Consider the following 22,830-nt stretch of genomic DNA (forward strand, 5'->3'; position numbering starts at 1 on the left):
AATGAAATATGCTGCTTGTTTGTGATTTCATTTTTGTTTCTTCAAATGCCCTTAATATCTAAGGAACACAAAATGGTAACCTACGTCGCGCAAAACACCAATCAATCACCAAATCGCTAGAAAAAGTGAGAGGATCAAAAGTCAGACGTGCACGTGCACCCTTTTCCCTTAGCTTATTTTTGGCCACAATAATAATCTAACCAATGATAGACTTTGTAAACAGAGATCTTGACCAATAAAATGATTGCTAAGCCAATTAATTAAGAGCATTTGAAGTTACAAGCTACATTGAAACTTTGTCCTCCACTGAGCCACGGGATAGGAAAAGAGCTCGGCAATATTTGCGTTAATGTTGGCCACAAACTTGTTCCCGTGACACAAAGACCCCGTGAATGTGTTGAAAAAATATCATACTCCTGATTGGTTATATATTGGCTAATAATCTATGAACATAAGACAATGTTGCTTAAGGTGATGGGATGCAATTGCTACTCATTAAATTATTTAGTGTGGATATCAGATCTTTGTTTCTTTGTTAGTTATGGCGAACACTTCTTGTCCCATTGAACTGGAGCCTAGGACACTGAATCAAGTGCAGCTCACTCAAGCAAGGGTATATAACTTCTACCTCCACTATCATTTCCCAATTATTTAGCTTGTTTGCTTTTGGAGGCTAAATTTCCTAATATTTACCCATGATTGTTGATAATCTGTGTTCTTTCTTGCAGGAAGTAGCTGCAAAGGTAGTTCAAAAGTTGGAACCGTGTGAAGCATCAGCACTGTTTATTGAGGTATGATTTCAAATCAAACCTAGGATATTTTGTATTGAGTGTCGACGATACATAATACATGAATACTCTTGAATTCTAAACACATCATTAACACTCACAAATCTTCTTTATCTTTTTTTTTTTTATCGCATCATATACTTGTTATTTTTAAATTTTCTCTTATATCTCTTATTTACTAGGATGAACACAAGTCATTTTTGTTTTGTCTAATTTGCATAGGAGAATTTTATAATGGACCAACCGGTGAACCCTGGCTGTTGGATTTTGCTAAGAATTAGATCAATAACAAGAAATGAGGAAAGGTTACTTGTTATATAGCAAGATGAGTTTCTCATACCAACAAGTGAGATGATTTGTGAAATATATATAAGGACATATCATATGAGAGAAAGATATTTTATTTGAGAGTGAGAAGATTAAATCTAGATCGTATAATTAAATATAGACGGTCAAGATTTAATCTTAAAAAATATGTGAGTTTTTTAAAAAATTATGTGATTTTTTAAGTAATCAAATCACATTAAATCTTAATTCTTCATGTATAATTATATGGTTTAAATTTAATCATCTCACTCTCTAAAATATTTCCTCTCATAAAATATGTCTTATGTATATAGATGGATAAACATATGTGAACAAAAGAAATGTGACAAAATAAATGTTGTATATTGAAACAGAACTTGAAAATTAGAAACCAACATAAAATATAAATGGGGTAAGAATATAATTGAAAATACATTAGCAATATTTTTTTACACTAACAATTGTGATATAATTAAAAATTATTAAATTTTATAATAATTATTTTAAAAGTTAGGTGTAAAGTAATATTTAATTGGTTGACAAATTAAAACTACTTACACTGAAATGTATCAACATTAACCTCACAGAAAAATAGATTTAGACTCGGACAATTTTGCAGAACAAGACAGTTTCTTAAAAAAAAAAACACGAGCCAGAGCTACACAAACTTGATCAATTTTACTTAAGAAGATGAAATTGCAGTTTTAAGGGAAATAGAAAAAAAAAATACTTACTATAACCGGTTTATTGCACCACAAAAGCCCCTATGTGGTTATCTTATTAATGAAACCAATGATTATTGTTTGTTAATGAAGGGGCTGATGCATCCAATACAGGAGGTGATGCATATGGATGAAAATGGAAGCCTAGCTGAGAAGCTTGTTGATTGCATGAAGAAGGCTGAGTCCATCCCTGATGACAAAGCTTGCCATTGCCAATGCTCGTGCGCTGCTGAAAACCCATTTAAAGAACCACTTTCTGCACCGTTTTGATTAATGCTTTATTACTTTACATACGGGTGGTGTCAATGCAAATATTGCTAATAAAGTGCAGGTTTCATACGTTGTTCCTTTTATTATTTTAATTGGGTTATGGGCATGATTTCAAGCTCACACTAACAACTCTAGGACTAGGACTCATTGGAATCAACTCCATTATTATGCAAATATACTAAAGCAGCATTTCCAAAATACAACGACGTGAAAATTTTCCAGAAAACATGAGATTTTTCGGATATTTAGATCATCTCTTGGTACCACATACGTTCAATAAGGAGCACTTATATCCTGCATCTCCCAGTATGAATCCTACACCTCCTAAAAAGCTTCAATGGTCAAAAATATCCTCAGCCCTAATAACTCCTCTTTTTCTTCCCTGTGTCGCCCAAGCACGATCAGAAGACGATCAACAAGGATAACGTACACTCCCAACTCTCATCGCACCAGAAGAAGATCTTGAAGGTTGACAACCACAACGGCGTTGCCATCGCCGGCCGCGTCCTCTCCCGCTACATACAATCTTCGAATACCTCCTCTCCACAATATTGAACGCCAAGTTGTCGTCTTCTTGCGGGTCTTGCTGAGTTCAAGCTTGAATCAGGGAAGAGGGTCCTGCCACCATTTTGGAATGGCTATTTTGGAATAAGATATATTGCAAAATAGACATTTCATATGAAAAATTATATTTCAGAACAACTAGAAATAAAAAAAAAAATACATTTCATCATAATAGTTATTCTAAAAAATGTATCCTATTGGAATAACTAATTCAAAATGTAATTTATTCTAGAAGAACCGTTTTTTTAGAATATAATTTTTTCGTATTTTGAGATAATTATTTCATAAATATATTTTAGTCTGGAATAACTGTGTTGAAATAGAAGTGTCCGATAAAGAGGTATTTTTCTCCGTTAGAATCTTTAATCTTTTTGGCTGTTTTGGGTGCTTTGTTTTGTTTCAATGTTGAACAAAAAACATAATTGAAAAATCTTATTTGTTTAACATTGCTTCTAGTGTCACGGAGGATTAATTAAAAATTAAAAATTAAAAATAAAGAAAATTTAATTTAACTTTGCCCAATATTAACCGAGGATTTAATTTAAATATTTGCCCAATATTTGCACAGGTAATTATATATACTTACATTTTAATTTAAATTTTCGTTTATATTTTTAAATTTGAATCAGATTAAAAATTACTTGTGCAATATTAGGATACTTGCTAGCTTAACATTAATTTAATTCTTTAAAATCTATTCCAGTGAAGAACATTACACTTAAATATATTTTTAGACTATTTAAAACTTAGTAACTTACTAAGAAACCAATGGAATAAAACATTTTTTTCAATGACAAAAAAAATATTTTTCTTGAAATAATTTCAGGTGTAGATAAAAATTAATTTTTTCATATACTTAGTTGATAAGTTTCATCATTTAATCATAAAAAAGTGAATACCAAATGCAATATTATTCACAAATTTTTTAAAGAAAAATCACATGTAGCATTTATAAATATACCTAAAAAAACATATTTTTTGTGTGTAAAGATTCTTACATTATTAACTAATTAGAAACCACTCTTATTGCATTTATATTTATACCTAAAAAACATTTTTTTATGTAAAGATTCTTACACTATTAACTAATTAGGAACTACTCTAAATGTGACCTTTAAAGTAACTATTAAATAGTTTAATAGTTTTATCTTCTAAAAAAATTAATATTTTTATCATATATGATAATATATGATTAAATGATAGTGAGCCTAAAAAAATGAAATGACAGTGTAATTGTTTTTTACACTATCAATATCATTATATTTAAATTGAATTCGTTCATTTTTTCTTTCTAATATTTCATTTTGTTGTTTTCAAAACGTTATCCTTTAGGTTAATAGGTCATTGAAATGGGCACGAAATCTTCCTGAAAAATTGCATACACGTTTCGCATTGTTTATATGTGTAGTCAATGGCTCCATGATACTGAAATGATTGTATTTTACTTTTCTCTTGCGTTTTTTCTTTTTCGAGAGTGATTGTAGCTTTGTTTACATGTAATTTCACATTAATATTTTGCTTAAAAATTTATATGATATTTAAGTGTGCATTTATTTTCTCATGACGTCAAACTTAATTCACATATTCTGCATATTTTATTAATTAATTTTAAAATTATTTTTAATGAAGCTCAAATTGAGTATGATCTTTTTTTTAAGGAATTGAGTATGATCATTATGGTGAGCAAAATACTAGTTTTTAGAATATTTGATGTAGTTGCATATTAGGGTTTCAACTTGAAATAATTTATTAAACTAAAACAATCTTACATTAATTTTTTTGATAGATTATGTGTATGTTTGGATACAAAGATAAAAAAAAAAAGAAAGAAAAAGGAAAAAAAATTGACTGTTTTTGTGTAGAAAGCAAAAAGTCTATATTTCTATTTAAAAACCTCTCAAAATTTCTTCTAACTTATATCCAAACAAACCTTATGAAATACTAATTTTTATTTTATTTTAATGCACTTAGAAAACGTAATACGAAACAGACACTGAGATAATAGCAAAATGGGTTTTTAGGGGGAGGTGGAACACTATGTTAATGTGTTGTGAGGATGAGAAAGAAAGTGTAAATAAAATAAGAAAGGCCTACCTACCAAGAGAAATTTAGAGTTGCTCACCGACGCAGCACCCGTGACAGAACAGAACAACATAGTTACTCATTCTGTATTTTATTCAACCATGAACCATGCAATGCTCTGGATTTTTATTATTATTAATCAATGATCTGGAATTGAATAGTTAGTTTTTTTTCTATCGGTATATAAGTTATTTACGATAACTTTTTCCGATACAAATTATTTACGATAACTAAGCATGGGTGGTACGTCTTTCATAAATACGGGGGAGATTAAAATATTTCATAAATACGAAAGAGATTAAAATACTTACATGGTAGGGAATAGTGTAAACGAGTTCAATCCTGTTGAATATTTGAAGTTTAGGTATGGTTTATAAAAAGAATATAAACTACTTGGATTTGATTCCTTTAATTAAATGAGTGTAAGTGAGTTTGAATTTAACTTGTGATAAAATATTATATTATAAAGTTTAAATTTGATTTGTTTAGCTTATTATAATTTAATTAGTCTTTTAATTTCTACATTAATGGGATAAATATGTATTTTTATACCGTTATATAATTATAATTTATCTTAAATAAACATATCGGAATACATAAATTATTTTGAATTTGTAATAAAAAAAGGTATATTATGATATAAGATTATTTTCAACTTGAAACGGAATGACAATTAACTGTAGAAAAAATTAATATGATTGAGAGAAGAAATATATTTTATTCATTTCGGAAAAAATTGTGTGAAATGTACATTAAAAAAAGGTAAAACTTTTACTCTTCGAGTTCAAACAATGATTCTAATTTGTTCTGTAAAAAACAATGATTCTAATTTATAGTATCAGAATATATATTTTTATTTTATGAGTTTTCTAAATTATTTTTTAACTTTTTTAACTGAATATTTAATAAATATTTTAATACTAATAATAATCTTCACATAGAAATATATGATTAATATGTGATTGTGAAATTAAAAAAAAATAGACTATTATATTTTCATAATCTAATATATAAAAATAATAGTAATAATTTTATATGTTTCTATAATGAATGTATAAATGGTGAAGGGTAGTAAAATTCTCGTCATCAAATTAAATAACAAAATATTCATAAGTTATAAGTTGTTAATGTCGAATTTATAAAATTTCAACAGGACTAATTTAAATAATTGATGAATAAAATATACTTTTTTTTTATTAAACAAAGAATTAAAAGAAAAAATAATTTTTGAAAACAAAATTTATATTCAAACAAAGAGAGGGTCAAGTTATCCCCTATTGAAATCTTTATCTAGTCACTTTCTTTTGTCCATCCATAAGCTTGGCAAAGGTGTATATATACCTGCCCCATAGTAAAACAAAGCTGTAGCAACAAAAGCATATAATTAAAATGTAAAAAATGAATAAAAAAACCAATGACTAATTTAGTAGTATTAAACATAGCATATAAGTACAAATCTTAGGAAAGCTTTAATGGCAACACACACAAAATTTACCCTTCTTTGTTTCTTTCTCTCTCTTCCTCACTCACCCATTCTCCATTTAAACGTTTACCTGCACAGCCAGAAGCTCATTCATTCACACTGCCCCACCTCCCTACGCACTGTACAAACACAATCATTGAACAGTGTCAGTGTTAAAAGGCACCGTTTCCTCTGTTTTTGGGAGAGAAAAATATAAACAGAGCAAAACAGGGGAAAGCAGAGCTGAAGGTGAAAGATGGTGAATGAGCAGAGAATACAAGAGGAGGCAAAGGTGGCGGCGTTGGAGTGCAGCGGCACAATGAGTGGACCCCTCGTCGGAGCTGCCGCCTCCGCCGGGACTCGCCGACGCCGGAGGGCGGAGGCTATGCAATTGGTTCTGAGGGCGTTATGCATGGCTTCCTCTGTTGTTGCGATCTCACTCATGGTCACTGCCAAGGAATCCAGCTCTGTCTCCATTTATGGCTTTCTCTTACCTCTTCACTCCAAGTGGTCTTTCTCTGAGTCATACGAGTAAGCATGTTCCATTGTTATGTTATTATTTTTTTTTTTTTTCTCAGTGCTTTATGATCTCCTTCTCTCTGTTTCTCTCTCTCTATGTTAATTCAAGTTTTGTTTTTTGTTTTCTTACTGGGTTTGTTTCTTTATATTCTAGCTTTTCTTGTTATGCTAATTTGATGGGTTGCTCATGAAAAACGAGTTTCTGTTCTTCCTTTAGTTTTGCTTTTCTTAATAATTTTTTGCTCTGTTTTTACTCAGAGGAGAGAGAGAAAAGTGAAAAGCAACGTAAGTTGTTGTGTTTTCTAACTAACTGAAAACACCTGTTTCTTCTGAGAAGAATACTAAGGAAATAGTTTGAGAAAAGTGCGTGTTAAATTTTAAATACAGGGTATCAATTTTCATATGAAAACCTTCGCCTCATTTTCTCACAATTTATTGGTAACCATGCACGAGTTGATGAGAGTTTGCTTTTCTTATTTTATTTTATTGGTATCAATATTATTTTATCGCCAGCAATGTCTTGGGGTGTGGGTTGCGGACAAATTTGACTGTAAAAAGAGGGGCCTTGGTGGGGTTTGTTTGTCTAGTCATCATGACATTTGAATGAACAGTCACAGGCCCGTGATCGAATTTCTGTTTTTTTTTTCCTCTAAAATCTTTTTCTCCATCTTTTGCACTTTTTTTTTGGTATTTGATTGTCCCTATGCCTCCATGTCTTTTTAGATTATGCAAATTTTTTAACTTCCCTCATAACTTTATTTAAAATTGTTCTTGCTAGAATAATGTTGGTGCAATCTTCGTTTCCTATCTTTAGCTTTTGAATTTATGATATACTTAAAAAATAATACTATTTACTAATTGTACAACTTGAAATTGAAATCATAAGCTCTTGCTTTCAACGATCTAAAACTTATTCGTTAACTTAATCTTATTTATAAAAACATGTTTGGTGATTGTTGTCAACGTGTCATTGTTGGCAGATATCTTGTTGGGGTTTCTGCTGCTGTGGCAGCTCATTCGTTGCTTCAACTACTCATCGGCATATCGAGATTTCTTAGGATGTCTTCTATGATTCCTTCCAGAAATCATGCATGGCTTATTTTTGCTGGGGATCAGGTATATTAATTTAGTTATACGTATTATGAAGGTTCTGTACTTAATACTCATTTGGTCCCTAAGCTGTTATATGTTCTATGAATAACAAATCCATTTACAAATTACAATGGTGGAAAAGCCAGCAGAAATTACCACTAAGGGTGTAGACAACATGCAAATTTTTTTAAGAAGCAAAAGTCAATTATTATGGGAAATAGGGTCTAAACTGTAAACAATTGTAGACTTTTGAGTTGTTGAGAATTGAGATAATCTAAACTGCAGTCCAATGCATTAGCTGGAATATATAGTTGTTACTTCTATATTAGACTAAACTTAAATGGATTGCATCTTTTATGTTACCTTTCTGAAGCATTTATAACTTGCGATCGTTTTACTCTTAATATAGTAGGACTTAAGAATTAATCATGCGCGATTACTCGTTTATAATATAGTGCTACTTTATAAGGGTTATATTATTATTATTATTATTATTATGATTAAATTGCAGGCATTTGCTTATGCATTGATGAGTGCTGGATCTGCTGCATCTGGGGTGACCAATCTGAATCGCACAGGAATTAGACACACAGCTCTGCCTGATTTTTGCAAGCCTTTGCACAATTTTTGTGACCATGTTGCCATCTCAATAGCCTTCACTTTCACTAGCTGTTTTTTGCTGGCTACATCTGCTGTTCAGGATGTAATATGGCTCTCCCAGCACTGAAATGCCTCATATTACACGTAAAATGTAACAAAACATCTGAAACTATAATCTCCATACAATGATCCCTATCCTTTTAGACCTTGTAGTCAGTGTTCATGTTTTCAGCTCTCTTACATCTTGGTTGCAAGATGTTACTTCTGATACGTTATGATGGCAGCGTAAACTCTTGATCGGTGACTTGTGGTGAAGGCTAGTGATCTGTGAATGAATTATATGGCAATACGATTGCTATAAGCAATCTTATACTTTTTAAGTTTTAACTATGTTATACTTTCTCAAGAAACTATAAACTACAAAGTATACTTTAGACCCATCTATTGCAATTTGGATATTGTTATTTAAACTTTTAATATTGAGGGGGAAAAGCCCGTGTGGTAGGCATAGCCATGAACAGTACTTTTACATTCAAAATCAATTTCTCAGCTTGGTGTATTTGCATTTTATTTTTTTGGTGAGGCTCGTCCACTGGCAATTTCAGTCCTAATCAATTTCTCAACTCCTGACACATGTTTTAACATAATGTCTCTGACTTACTTGAATATTGATTTCAACGAGTGTAATCATCGTGTATTGTGAAGATAACTATTATGCTGATAATGAATTAAAAATCACTAATAATATGATTCTTAAGATAGCTATTATAAAAGTTAATACATATAGTAATTAGATAACACTACAAGATTATTTTACATTATTATTGTATAAATTATTTTTTTCTAATTCAATTACATTCAATAGTTTTAAATTAATCTTCATCGAATATAGTTCTTTCCAACTTTAAAAGGAAGTATAAATCTATTCACTTAATTGCATTTTTTTTACTAATGTTGCACATTTTACATTAATTGCGAAAATGCTTCTTTCATTGAGAAAGCCAGAAAGGTATTATTTCACACTTACTGTGAAACCGACATTACGCTTTATACTGTTAAGTTTATAGGTAAGTCTTCCCACGAATCGCCAAAATATCTAGGCTTATTTTCACTTCGTGAATATGTAATTCTACCCATTCGATGAGTTTGTACTTTGAACAATTGCATCAAACAGGTTCATCTTCCAAGTATTTTTTTTTTCTTTCATTTTTTTTATTGGAGTTTCTCTGATTTCTTTTATTAAACATAACGATGCGAATCCAACTTTAATGAATTCTAATATGCATCGTCAAACAGTTCCATCTTGCCTTGGCCATGCAACTTGCGTTTAAACTAATTACATCATCAAGCTTAATTTAGTAATGAAGTTAATATTTATTCATATTAATTTAATGATTGTTTAACATTTATTATGAATGTCTTATAGCATATGACGGATTAATTTTAAAATTGCGATTGGGTATTATATAAATTTATATTAAAATATCGAGTATTGTAACATAGGATGAAGTGGGTAGGGTGTCAAATTAAATTAGAAGTCTCTTACTTAATTTCTCCAAATCCGTTTTATAAGAATTAAATTAGAAGTCTTTGTTGACCGAAAAAAGAAATTACAAGTTTTGCTTGATCATTTTTATAAAAGTCAATGCAGAATGTCTCTTACTTAATTTTCTTACAAAAATGTCTTTAATTATGAGTCATTTTTTAAATTCATTAAATAGCATATGGAATATATATTATTTGTCTTGGACATCTTGAGAGTTTAATTGCGTGTGAAGAAGAGATTAAGAAAATGGAAGTTAAGAATAAGAGTACATCTCATTAATGTTTGGGGTGATTTAAAAATGAAATTAGTGTAAGCAGTAAACATAAGTTCCTTTTCCTGTTCCGTTAAATTAGTACTACTTGATTATGAGGGACCAATTTTCTTTTCGTTCTTAGGGGTCCATAGTGAAACCAATTAAAAGCACACGATTAATGAACATAAATTCTACTCAGGCTCAGGCCCACTAAGCTTCACCTGGTCCCGTGGTACTACTTATGATTTGTGCTCCTTGTTTACCGCTGTCACATTTGTTTCAAAGATAAGATCAAAGTTGAAGCATGTCCACTTATGATTGCCGAATTTCAATTCAGAATTTGAATAACATTACTCCAATGTGAGCAATATGAACATGGCCATGATTCATGAACCCCCCAACACTTCATACACGTTATTGCCAAGTGCCAACCGTCACGTCCCCCGTAAACAACACTAGGCCATGCGTGTACTTTCCTCTACAATGGTACATTTGGTTATAACAATCAATTGTTGCATTTTAGTGTCTGAGAAATCAATTAAGAAGAACGCAAATATGGCATCCCTTTTTAGCATCCTCTGCACGGCTTCGATCGTTGTCTTCTTGGCTGTCAAATTTGCTGCGGCTAGGGAATTCAAAATGGGTGGTGATTTGGGTTGGCATGAACATGCCCCAACGTCACTGCATTTTATAATCATTGGGATGCAAGGAACAGGTTCCAAGTTGGTGACTCTTTGGTTAAGAGTAAGACTAGTTACATCACTCATTTATTTATTGTATGGGAATACAACTTTTCTTAGTCACCTTTTGCGGTATAATTTATATATCATTTTTTTTCTTTTGAACAGAAAATAAAATAAGACAAAACTTAAATACAACTTGTTAGATTTCAATTAGAATTGGAGTTTCAATCTGATAATCCACATAATAAAGATTTGCATTAAAGGTGAACATAAATTATTAAGGTAAAACTCCATATTAGAGATCAACACCAAATTAAAAAGCACAAGTTTTGTACAAAAAAAATTGCAACTAATATGTGCCATTTGTTTCAAATAGTAAGGTGATCCCATTATATAAAAACACGTTAATTGAAGTTTTTGTCTGTGCAGTTTTTGTGTACCAGAATGACTCAGTTATGAGTGTGTAGAAATGGAACTACTTTCATTGTGACTCAAATAGCCCCATTGATATATTTGATGACGGGAACAGCACAGTGATTCTTGAAGGCCCTGGGGTGTTCTACTTCATCAGTGGAACTGAAGATCATTGCCAGAACAGTGAGAAATTGATTGTAGAGGTGATGTCGCCACATTCAATTCCAAACTCTCCACCACCACAAGCACAAGGTTTCTCATCATTGGCTCCTTCACCTTCTCATAGCTCAGGGGTTTCTGTCTCCATATTGCTTGGTTCAGTCTTTATGGCTCTTTTAACCACTTTTCCAACCCTGAACTTCTCTTCTTCTGGTCACAGTGCTTAACTAGTTATTTTTTTTAATTATAAAAAAACAAAATTGCTTTTGGAGTCTGATTTGTCTAGGTGTTAGTATTAGCATTTGCACTATAATTATTTTTTACTCCATCACATTGATGATACTATATATGTTATCATTTCTAAGTTTAATTGCTTATGGATGCAGTGTTGTACTAGCTAGTAGCTAGTTTATGGGGTGCTGCATGCCCAGCAACTCAAATATTTTACCACCTCTTCTTGTGTTTCCAACTAATAGAAAAGTAAATTCTACTGATAACATAACAGAGTGCATGTTTAGGTTAAAGTTTATAAAACTTAACTTTGAATGGTTTTTATTTTGCAAATTGAGTTTGAAACTTGATTTCAGTCAAAATATAGATGTGCAAAGTGCAAACTTAAAAACCCAAACATAACCAGAACCTTTCGGTACATGTACTTTTGTACTTTAACTGCACCATGTAGAGTGTGGACTTTCGTGAATGTTGATTATGTTTTATGCCTAAATAATTATTTCATGTGTTCTATTAATTTCCTTTTCACATATACTCTTTCAAAATTTTGGAACAGTTGGTTGAAAACTTTTCTTCATTATAATCTTTTGTATATGCAAGATTTAATTTAATATAAATGTTCACGATAGTTTATATTTTCTTATTATTGTTTTGATCGAGAATAAGACAATCAAATCATATATTATAAATCATGGTACTTGAGTCTTTAAATGTATAATACACCTGGTGTTGTACCAGGATTTTAATATAAATTTGAATATTTATTAGTGAGAATTTTTAATTATGGTGAAAAATAAAACTATATATGTAATCTATATAATTATACATAGATATTAATGATCACATATTATTTAAAATAATTATAAACATTTATTTTTTAATCTTCATCATTTATATATAGTGTAATCACATAAATAAAATTTCTTTTTATAATCATAAATTTCATTTAATGATAAAAAATATCAAGAATGATAAAAAAATATAACTTTTTATTTGATACGTCTGATATGAATTTTGAGTTTTGACACTAATAAAATAGTATTATAATCATATCCCACTTTATGTCTTTCCCATTCATGGGCCCAAAATAGAAAATGGCTGAATTATGGGCTCTAACAAAACATTCGTCTTAACTATTCCAAAGGTCCAAACTCGTTGAAGACCTATTTGTTTTTGTTTTGCAGCATACGTGTGCACATTGTTTAATTATAGGTTTGATTGCTATTTTTGTCTTTTATTTTATAAGTTTAATTTGACTTTATTATTATTAAAAGGTTCGATTAAATATTTTAATTTTTAAAATTGATTGAATTAATTCCAATATTTTTTTAAAATAAAGAAGAATGTTAGTGATATTTTTTTAAACACTCTTGTTAGATTGAAATTTGTTATAAATCATCATTTTAGTGGGTCTTACTTCTTATTTAATACTTAGGCCCAGATTTGATAAATTTTTCCATAAATTTTATGAGAAGAAAATAATAAATTAAAAAAATCCATTAAGTTTAAAATAAGAAAACCTATATAAGTTTGTTTCGATATTGTATGTGGAGAAATTTTCTTATTTAAATTAACTTATTAGGTTTAATTATTTTAATAAGAAAATTTCCCCATATACAATATTTTTTTCTTATTTTAATTAAATTAAAATAAGAAAAATTATATAAGTTAGTTTTCAAAAATTGATTTTAATTTATACTGATTTTAACTAATAGGTTATTTTTTATAAGTGCTTATAAAACAATTTATACCTTAAATTAATTTTAGGGTCTTCATTATAAAGAATTCAATCAAGTGCTATGATTAGTATTTTTTTTGTTTTATATGATAATTTTTTTTATTTAGTGCTTAAAAATTATATTTGTTTGATTTTTAGCCTTTAAATTACTTTAAATAGCATTTTAAACAATGAAAAAAATATCTAAACTATTATAAGGACGAAAAAAACATCATTTATAAGGACTAAAAACAAAAAAATAGTTAGTTTTGTAAGGAAAAAAAAATAAATTGTAAGAAATATTTAAGCCATTTTTAAATATCCAGTTTTGTCTTTTGTCATTGTGTTTATGTCTTTCATATAGTAATCCTCGCATTTGACATGCTTCCATTAATTTGTTTGTTATTAATTTTTCTTTACAATAAACATTTGTGCATTATTAAAACAAAAACAGTCAATATAAATTCAATGTAGAACAATGACATCACACTAATTATAAGATCCCACCACTTAATAAAACTGCCATTACTTTCTAGATCGCAATCTATACAGAATATCTCCTTTTAAAAGGACAATTTTTAGTCTTCATGCATTATTGAAAGTGGTGGCTGCAATTATCAAGTAATATTTAAAACCAGACACGCCCACTAATCATCAATATTACAATTTGTATCTAATATATCTCAAGGAATAAGTTTGAGTTTGATGATTGAAGGGCTTTATATATGATAAGGTGTTTATTAAAACCGACCATTAATTTGTATATTTTAATTGTTGGATGATTGATATCATAACTAAAAGTTATATAGAAACTTCTGATATAAAACAAAAAATAATATGCAACATGTCCGGAATATGATTATCAAAAGGATATGTCCAACAATTCATTATTTTTTAGTGAACATACACGTTTGCAAAATTTGTTATCATTCCCACTTTTAAATGCATCGTGACTCAATAAACTTTCCTGCTTTGGTGAGCTATGATACTATTACCCCTTTTATGTTTCTTAGCTCCGTCCCTTGAATTTGAGTTTTCTCAAGTGATAGTAATTTAAATGGCAAAAGCTAGCTCAATTATTAAATAGTTTAGAGTTCCATATCTAGTTGTAACCTATTTTATCGTTTGACTGTCGTAGAAGTGTAGGATGCAATTCATACAAATCATACAGCACAATTGTGATATTTCAAACAGTGAAAACAAGTATCATCATGTGACATGATCAATAAAGCCCAAATTTATTTCGGATTTTTTTAAGGAAAACTCACAATCCAGCTTGGTAAGTCACGTTGTTATGACAATCTTTGTCTCTTTTTCTCTAGCTAGCAAGCATTAATTAGAAACTATTTATTGTCCCACCAACTTGTTAATTCGGCTATTAGTCTAGCCAGCATTTGTTTTCACCAAGCAACTATAGATTATTAATGGGTTTGAAGTAGAGGTTCTCTAAATTAAGAAATGCTAATTAGTTTTTTAGTGGATTTTGAGTCCCATTGTATTACAGTATTTTATAAAAGAAAGTGTAAGCAACACTCTTTCACATTTTATTTTTTACATTTTTTATATAATTGACTGAAATTTATTGATAATCATCAATTTTGATAAATTTCATATTTAAATTAGGATAGAAAATCATTAAATGATAATCAGATATTAAAAAATTAATAATTTTTAATAAATCAAAAGAATAACCTTTAATTTCACACTAAAAGATCAACTGGTGTTGTTGTTGTTTACTAATCATCCTACTATTCTATATAAAAAAAGTTTTCAATAAAAAATAGATTAGATTATAATTTTGATGTCTGTTTAATTTTTTATTTAAAATATAATATGTAAATATCTTTTACAAGATAATATGCTAACGAATATCAAAATTATGTGAAATTTTATATATATAATCACAAAAATAATATTAATTGGTACAACGGTTATATTTATTAATTTTATATTCTAGAAAAAATTAAGTAATATAAGTACAAAAGTTTGACAAATATAATAATAATTGATAATTTTCTTCTGGTAATCACAAATTAAGTCCCACATTGTTTGAAAAATAATGAGATTCAAAATTAATTATATTAAGACGTTTGAAATTTTGAATGAAAAAAATTGTGAATTACTATTTTAATCCTTTATATTTTTTAAATTTTAAAAGTCTTAATATTTTATGTCTTTGAAAATTTTATTTTAATTTTTTCGTCAGTTTAATCTTACTATTATTAATGTTTTAAATTTTAAGATAATTAATTTAACAGAATAACAACTAAAAAGTATCACTGTGTGTAAACGACAAAATGAGAATCACATATTCATGTTATTTATCGCTCATTGCAAGCATGCATTCTTCAGCAATCAATCACCAAATTGGTAATTTATCCACATAATGAATCCCACCACCACCCCCGCATCTTACAATCTCTCCTCCCCCACCACTAATCATGTCCTTCTCCCTCGTCGTCCCTTCCTCCACTTCACCACCATCAAATTGGTAATTTTTTTTCTTCTTTTTTTTTTTCAATCCTTTCTTTCTCATTATGATCTGTTTCATTTTCGTATACCAATAATTTTCCTTTTTTTTTTTGTTTTCATGTTTGTTGGCTATGGGGTTCTGTCAAGAAAATTTGCAATCTAGGGTCCCAAAATGCAGATAAAATTGCTGGTGTTAATGGTATCGAGGTCACGGTCAATGACATGGTTATCTTTGTAATCGAGGTTCAAGTTTAGTTCGGCATTTTTGGAAATTGGCGTATGTGTGGAGTTCATTCTCATCTTGCGCATCCTTTGATGGAGCCTACGAATTTTGGTTCTGATTTTGATTTGCATTTTTTTATTAATAGCTCATTCGCATAGTGCAACCCTTTGTGTTGGAGCCTGTGAATTCTGGTTCTGGTTTTGATTTGCAATTTTGTTTTGATTTTGTTTCTTGACAACTTTGGCAGCGGATGAGAACTAGGACTCAATGGAGAGTACGAAACAGGTGTTGTTAGGGTTTGGTAAAACTCAAACTTGGGAAAGACACGGTCACAACGATTCATACAATGCTTGCAATGGGAGTTTGGAGATTATTGGTTGCTCAAGAATGCTTGCAACGAGGCATAAATCACAAGAATACGTGACGTTGATGACATAGTGATAATTTTTAATCATTATTGTATTAAATTAATTATTTTAAAATTTAAAACACTAATATTATTAAGGTTAACCTTACAAAAGGACCAAAATGATATATAATTTAGCCTTAAAAAAACAAAGACATCTTAGCCGCCTCCTTCAACCTCCACAACTTGTTGATTATGCAGCGGGAGATATGCATGCATGTAAATATATACGACTAACCAACGAATAGATTGGCCTGGCATGTCTAACATTTTTTGGCAAAACAAAGTAGGTGATGTTAAAGTTATTTACGGAGTTATTGATGGAATTAGACGAAATTAATTGAAATTACCGATTTGTCGGTCTTGGTGGAATTAGACGTAATTACACTTGTTTATTGATTCTTATATTTTGATTTTCATAGTATTAATTGCTCATATTTAATCTTAATGATTTTCAAATTAGTCCTTCATCCCAAATTTTCACCTAATAATTAAAAAAATGCAATGGAATTGAAATGTATAATTGATTTGTGCAGATTCAAAAGAAAAAAAAAAATGTAAAATAAAGAAAAACAAAGTGTATGAAATGTAACGAAGAAAGTCATTTTTTATTCCTATGTTTTCATTTATATATATAGTATTCTTTTATGAAGTTATACAAATCAACAATATACCAAACCTTCTAGTACATCTTGTGCTTGGACTTTTGTTTTATTAATAAAATTATCTTGGCCTTTCAATATATATATATATACACCAAATCTATAGTTACATTTCTACTATATATTGGATAAAAATATCATCCAATAATTAAAATTTAAAAATAAAACTACACATAAATAAAAGTAATGAAAAAATAAATTGTGAATTTTACTAAAACAATTTGTATTGATTAAATATTGTAAATAATTCAGTGAATAATATTAATATTAATTCTCATTATCTATCAATCTCGTTAGGTTTTTTAGGGCCTATGGCGTACTCTTCTTGTCATGTAGTAAATTTCAAAACACTATCACGACTTAATCGGAATAAGACATGTGATATTCTAACAAAAAGAAGAAAAAAAGGAATAGGACGTGTGAAAAATTCAAAACCCTGCATCGACACATTTTCCACAGTGCGTTTTTTTTCTCTTTTTTTTTAATTTCCAAAGATCTCTTTACTTTTTGGATAAATACAAACTTGATCTTTGAATTTATAAAGTGTACGTTTGAATTCTTAAAAGATGAAAAAAAAATTATATTTGAGTTTTCAAAAAGTGACATAAAGTGATTAAATTGTTACTAAAATTTGGACGAGTAATTTATGAGTGTAGAGAATAGTTGATATTTTTTTGGGCAAATTATAATTCCTGGAATCGAGTTGATCTTCTTGGTCTTCTTTCTCCATTTGCCACGAAGAAGTTGTCCTTCTCCATCCCCACCGCAAAATCCCAATCGAAGTCCAAATCCGTGAATACTCAATAGTACCTTCAACAACATTTCCAACACTCCATCACCTAATTCGACCCTTCCAAAATCACAATCCCCCCAGTTCAAAGCCATTGGAAACCCTTCAACCTCTGCAACAACAATAAACCCGAACAAGGTCCCCATTCCACCATTCACCCCTTTGCTGAATTAGTGCATTCTAATTTAATTCACTATGAATTCAAGTGATAGATAGATTAGATACATATTCCCCCTCTTGACCCAATGGAAAACATGAAAAACATTTCAAGGTTAGAACAAGATCAATTCCTATCTCAAAATGATCCTCTTTTCACCAATAAGAGAAAAAAAAAATTAGGATGACAAATAAATTTAACTATACCATATAAGATTAGTCATTTAGATTAGCAGACAGTGAGACAGATTTATTGTAATCTTTGAAAATTTAAGAATAAAATTTTATTTTATCCATCTTTTAAAGATCTAACATCACTATCCCATAAATTTAACGATCAAATTGAGTATTTAACTCTTGAGGTGAGCCTTTTCGGATTTGTTTGGGGTTTGGTGTACTTCTATTGTTTTTGTTTTTCTTTAAGAAGATAAAAATAACATTAATATAAATAATAATAACACGTGCTAATCTTCATTTTATAAAATAGACAATTACTCTTTCAAAAGATGACACAAACACAGTAACGGATATAATAATAATAGTATAATGACAATTGCACTTTTAAAAGACTGAAAACGATAAAGTTTAAGAATGGTTGAAGTTAAAATTGGTCACAAGTCACAACAACCGATTTGACAATTTCTTGTGAATAAGCTCAACTCGTAGTTTCTCTTTAAAATAATTTTAAATTAATTGACAGCATAAAATATTTTACAATAATATCACATAAAAATTATAATCATGTACTGTACTATTTATGTATTCAATTTTTTTAACGAGTGTTTAAGAACAAAAGGCAAAGAGTTAAAAATAAATAAAAAGATTATCAAAAAGAAAAAATTGAATGGTTTTTAGGTAAATTAAATGATTTAATAAGGTATATTTAATTATAATTTTTCCATCGTCTGTTTATAAACACATAATAGAAAATTTTAAATATTTTCATAAATACTAACAACACATTATTTAATATTTTAATGTTATATTTATTATTAGGTAAAATTTATGTCAATTCAATCAAATAATAAATTATATTTATTAAATCAGATCCTGTCTTACTTCATTTAGCACTAATAAAAAGAGACTTTTAGTGCAAAAAACTCATAATGGTTCTTAGAAAATCAATATATAACGGTTCTTGGAAAACCAATATAGTTTGGTAGGTGATGACATTTTGTAATGTTGAGACGAACATTTTGCATTGATTGTCTTAGAACTGATCAAGAAAATAATTTTCTATATTGATTGTACTAATAATGATGCAAAAAGTTTTTACATTGATTTTTCAAAAATTGTTAGTACAGTGTAAATTTTGAATGTTGAAAATATTGTTTTAGTAGTACGCTCATATTTTAATTCTCCCTCTAATTTTTAAGTCATCGTTATCTTGTTCTAAAAGAATTCAATAAAAGAAAAATCAATCTAACGTGTGTTTCAATATTCTTCCTCTCATATAACCATGTTTTTATTAATTTACGTTTCTTATTATACATCTCTCATTTTTGTTTTTTTTTTTCTTTCGAATCTTCCTCCTTCATTTTTAGTTTTTGTTCCAAGTTTTCATTCTCTATGAACGTGTTAATCTTTTCATTTAAACCTAGGTTCATGAGGTGGTGTTCTCTCTTGTTATCCTAGGGTTACATAGGGGTGAGCATGACAAAGTTGAGTCCACTAATTTGGTCCCACTCCAATATTGATTTAGATGACTTGGATTTAAAATTAGATTCGATGCATTTTTTAGGAATTGAAAGTATATTTTTTTAACAATTGTTTATTAATAATAAATTTTGTTATATAATCAATAAATTTTTGTTTATCACAATGCTATATTTACAATGATATTTTTTAAATTATGCATTGTAAAATATCCCTAATACAAGTTTATATTTATTTCATTCTACAATTAAACTATACATGATTTAATATTCATATAATGTGTTAAAATATCAGGTTCGTCCGATATTGTCTCACATAATTTGAGTCTTAATTTAGTTGGTTCAAATAAATTATGTGGTCAACCTTTTGAATCAAGTATGAATAAATATCATCTCAATTTGTCCAATACTCTTCCCTAATTTTATATAAAAATTGCAAAATAGAAAGAGGTAGAAATAATTACTATATTCCTTTTTAAAAAATAGTTGCTATTTTAATTAGTATTTCTGTTTTATTATTTGTATAGCTAATTTTAATATTAAATTAAGAAGACACTTTTAAAGGGAAGCATGTATATTTGCTCTCTTTTTTGGTCTATATATGAAAGCGTATTCCATTTCACTAAAATATGAATAATAAGTTTAGGTTTAAATATGTAAGTATTTATTGAGTATCATCATAAAACAATAATAAATTATTGTTGATATAAGTCTGAATATGATTTTTTGAAAAAATAAACAAAAATACTCTAATGTTCAACTCAACCTATGAAATATTCCATTCTTAGCCAGGCCCAAATCTTAATTTCCAATGTTAATAAAAAAATATATAAAATCTGACTACTAATGCCGTTTAAACTTTAAAGATCAAAGTGGAAAAAGTTAATGCGTATTAATTCCATCTTTTCAAAATTTATTTAATTAGAATTCAAAATTCATATATTACCAGTGTAAGTATTTGATTTTATATTATTATTTAATTAAAAATTATTCAAAACATTATTTTTAAAATGTTTATTTAACAATTTGATCATACCTTACTATCCATAAGGATAAAATGGTAATGTAAAAGAATCATTACATTGTCACTACAAAAAAATAAAATAAAAAGGAAACTTCATCTGCCACCTACTCTTTTGTTTTTAAGAAGGACACATGAATCGTGTGGCGGCAACTTGTCATCACAAATAAATCATGTATTGAATATATTGCAATGGTTTCTCTATGCTAAGAATAGAACTTTTAATTATCAAAAAATAATCAAATTTCCTTTGTAAAGTTTAAGGTAACCTGTCGTACATTGAGAATGCTTGCTACTTTATTCCACTCACTACAGCTGCATACTTTTTCTAGGATCTTTCTGCCAGTTTCCAGGATCTTAATTGACAAAGAAAGAGAGAAAATATAATTATTAAATGAAAAATAAAAATGTTTTTTCTTTTAATTATTTTGTATTTGAGATAGAAAATTGTTCTATAATTTATCAAGTATAAAAAATTGCGTTTTTATCCTATTAATTTTTATTTAATTTATGCTATTCATAATATTTTGTTTAAATTAAACATGAAAATTTTATATTTGTAGTTTTATACTATCTAATACCACCATACTTTTTAGTAAATCAGATGCACTCTAAATATAAGTCTTAATGATTACTCCTCCAAAATAAGTAAATTCTGTTGTAGTTGTGGAGTATGCAATCATTAAGAAATCCAATAGCCTTCCTAACATTGTACATTTCAATCTACTGTATTCATATCATATCTATGACATTTTAATTTTTTAAAATTATAGTTGGTATCTTATTAATATAACGCAACTAAAAACAAATCAGTAACAGGAAAACCTATTGAAATTGAGCATGCGTAAAAATAATTACTTAGTGAGATAGGGGCATGTATATTTGTCTTAGTCGTGTGATTTGAAATTCATATACTACACTTGATATTCATATTGCCTGCCAGACTAGTATGCTGATATATACATCAATTTAGTAAACGAGTGAGCTCTTTAATTTATTAACTTGTGTTAAACTTTTTGGGAAATGATGTGAAATAAGATAATAAGAAATCTCATAAGTACGCTAGAATCCACATAAAATAACTTACTTGAATTTCTCTAGTAAGAGTATTTTAATGAATGTAATTTAAATAATTTATTTTAAGTTTTGATATTTTATTAATTGATCCTCGTATCATAGTTAAGTAATTCATACATATTTTACTTTAATGATAAATAATTTTAAGAAATCCATAAATGACTCACACTTAAATGATCCACTCTTAAAATGGTAAGAAAAATAATTTTTTTTATCATAAGCCATGATTGCTTATAGAAGCAATGTTTAAATTTAGTAACACAACATGACATGTAGATTACCTCTAATGCTGAAAAAACTAAACAACTAACAACAGAACTTTAAAATAAGTAATTTGTTAAGCAACCAGATGAAGATCCAAGATAACTAATTGAAAAACAGAGAAAAAGCTGAATTGCAATACTAAATTATATGAGTATATATATTCTTATTTTCATTTGTTTTTTTTATCACTTTTATTTAATTTAAATTTACAAAATTTTCTCTAAATATTTAGTTTTATCAACTAAAAGAATAAATTAATCCAAATAAAGTTATTAAAAAATATATTCAACAATAAGTGTGACTTAGACTTAGTTCACAAAAGACGTTAAATTTTAAAAAGAAAAGATTTGTTTAATTCTCACATAATACATAAAAAAGGAACAATAATTTTTAAAATATCACTAAATCTTGAATTAAAAATTAATCGTTAATTAATCCAAATAATTGTAACTTTAAAACCTGAAAGGATTGCACTTGTATTTGGGAGTCAAAAGTCTAAATTACAGATGTTATCTTAAAAAAAATCTATAGACTTAGAAAAATAACAATAAACATTCTTACAAAAATAAAAGTTTCATATCATTTCTAATCTTATATATAAGAAACAAATGATAATATATTTTATACTATAATTTGTTTCTTATACATAAAATCAAACTTAATAATAGATGTAAAGTGTTCGTATGTGTGTATATA

At 28.3% G+C, this 22,830-nt stretch overlaps 3 protein-coding genes and 1 long non-coding RNA gene across 5 annotated transcripts; all 4 read left to right on the top strand.

Annotated features, from left to right (window-relative positions):
* The first annotated feature begins 292 nt into the window (after window positions 1-292).
* LOC100802992 (uncharacterized) lies at window positions 293-2,287 on the top strand. 2 transcript variants are annotated; one of them, XM_003529709.5, is made up of 3 exons: window positions 293-613; window positions 729-791; window positions 1,910-2,287. In XM_003529709.5, exons 1-3 carry the CDS (start codon window positions 542-544, stop codon window positions 2,084-2,086), a joined length of 312 nt encoding a protein of 103 aa, XP_003529757.1. In that variant the 5' UTR covers window positions 293-541; the 3' UTR covers window positions 2,087-2,287. The 2 variants fall into 2 exon arrangements, with proteins under 2 accessions (XP_003529757.1, XP_014633134.1); XM_014777648.3 differs by having other exon boundaries at window positions 399-613; window positions 1,931-2,287.
* A 3,910-nt stretch (window positions 2,288-6,197) lies between these two features.
* LOC100783028 (CASP-like protein 3A1) lies at window positions 6,198-8,869 on the top strand. The gene is made up of 3 exons (XM_003530074.5): window positions 6,198-6,725; window positions 7,694-7,829; window positions 8,317-8,869. Exons 1-3 carry the CDS (start codon window positions 6,451-6,453, stop codon window positions 8,530-8,532), a joined length of 627 nt encoding a protein of 208 aa, XP_003530122.1. The 5' UTR covers window positions 6,198-6,450; the 3' UTR covers window positions 8,533-8,869.
* A 1,890-nt stretch (window positions 8,870-10,759) lies between these two features.
* Window positions 10,760-11,687, top strand: LOC121175141 (early nodulin-like protein 1). Its single transcript, XM_041017141.1, has 2 exons — window positions 10,760-10,948; window positions 11,355-11,687. The coding sequence occupies exons 1-2, from the start codon at window positions 10,760-10,762 to the stop codon at window positions 11,685-11,687; spliced, it is 522 nt and encodes a 173-aa protein (XP_040873075.1).
* A 4,071-nt stretch (window positions 11,688-15,758) lies between these two features.
* Window positions 15,759-16,881, top strand: LOC121175152 (uncharacterized). The gene is made up of 2 exons (XR_005892319.1): window positions 15,759-16,214; window positions 16,351-16,881. It is a non-coding gene; the product is annotated as an uncharacterized lncRNA (long non-coding RNA).
* The last annotated feature ends 5,949 nt before the right edge of the window (window positions 16,882-22,830 follow it).

This window comes from Glycine max, chromosome 7 (genome assembly GCF_000004515.6).
Source record: "Glycine max cultivar Williams 82 chromosome 7, Glycine_max_v4.0, whole genome shotgun sequence".
Lineage (NCBI taxonomy): Eukaryota > Viridiplantae > Streptophyta > Magnoliopsida > Fabales > Fabaceae > Glycine > Glycine max.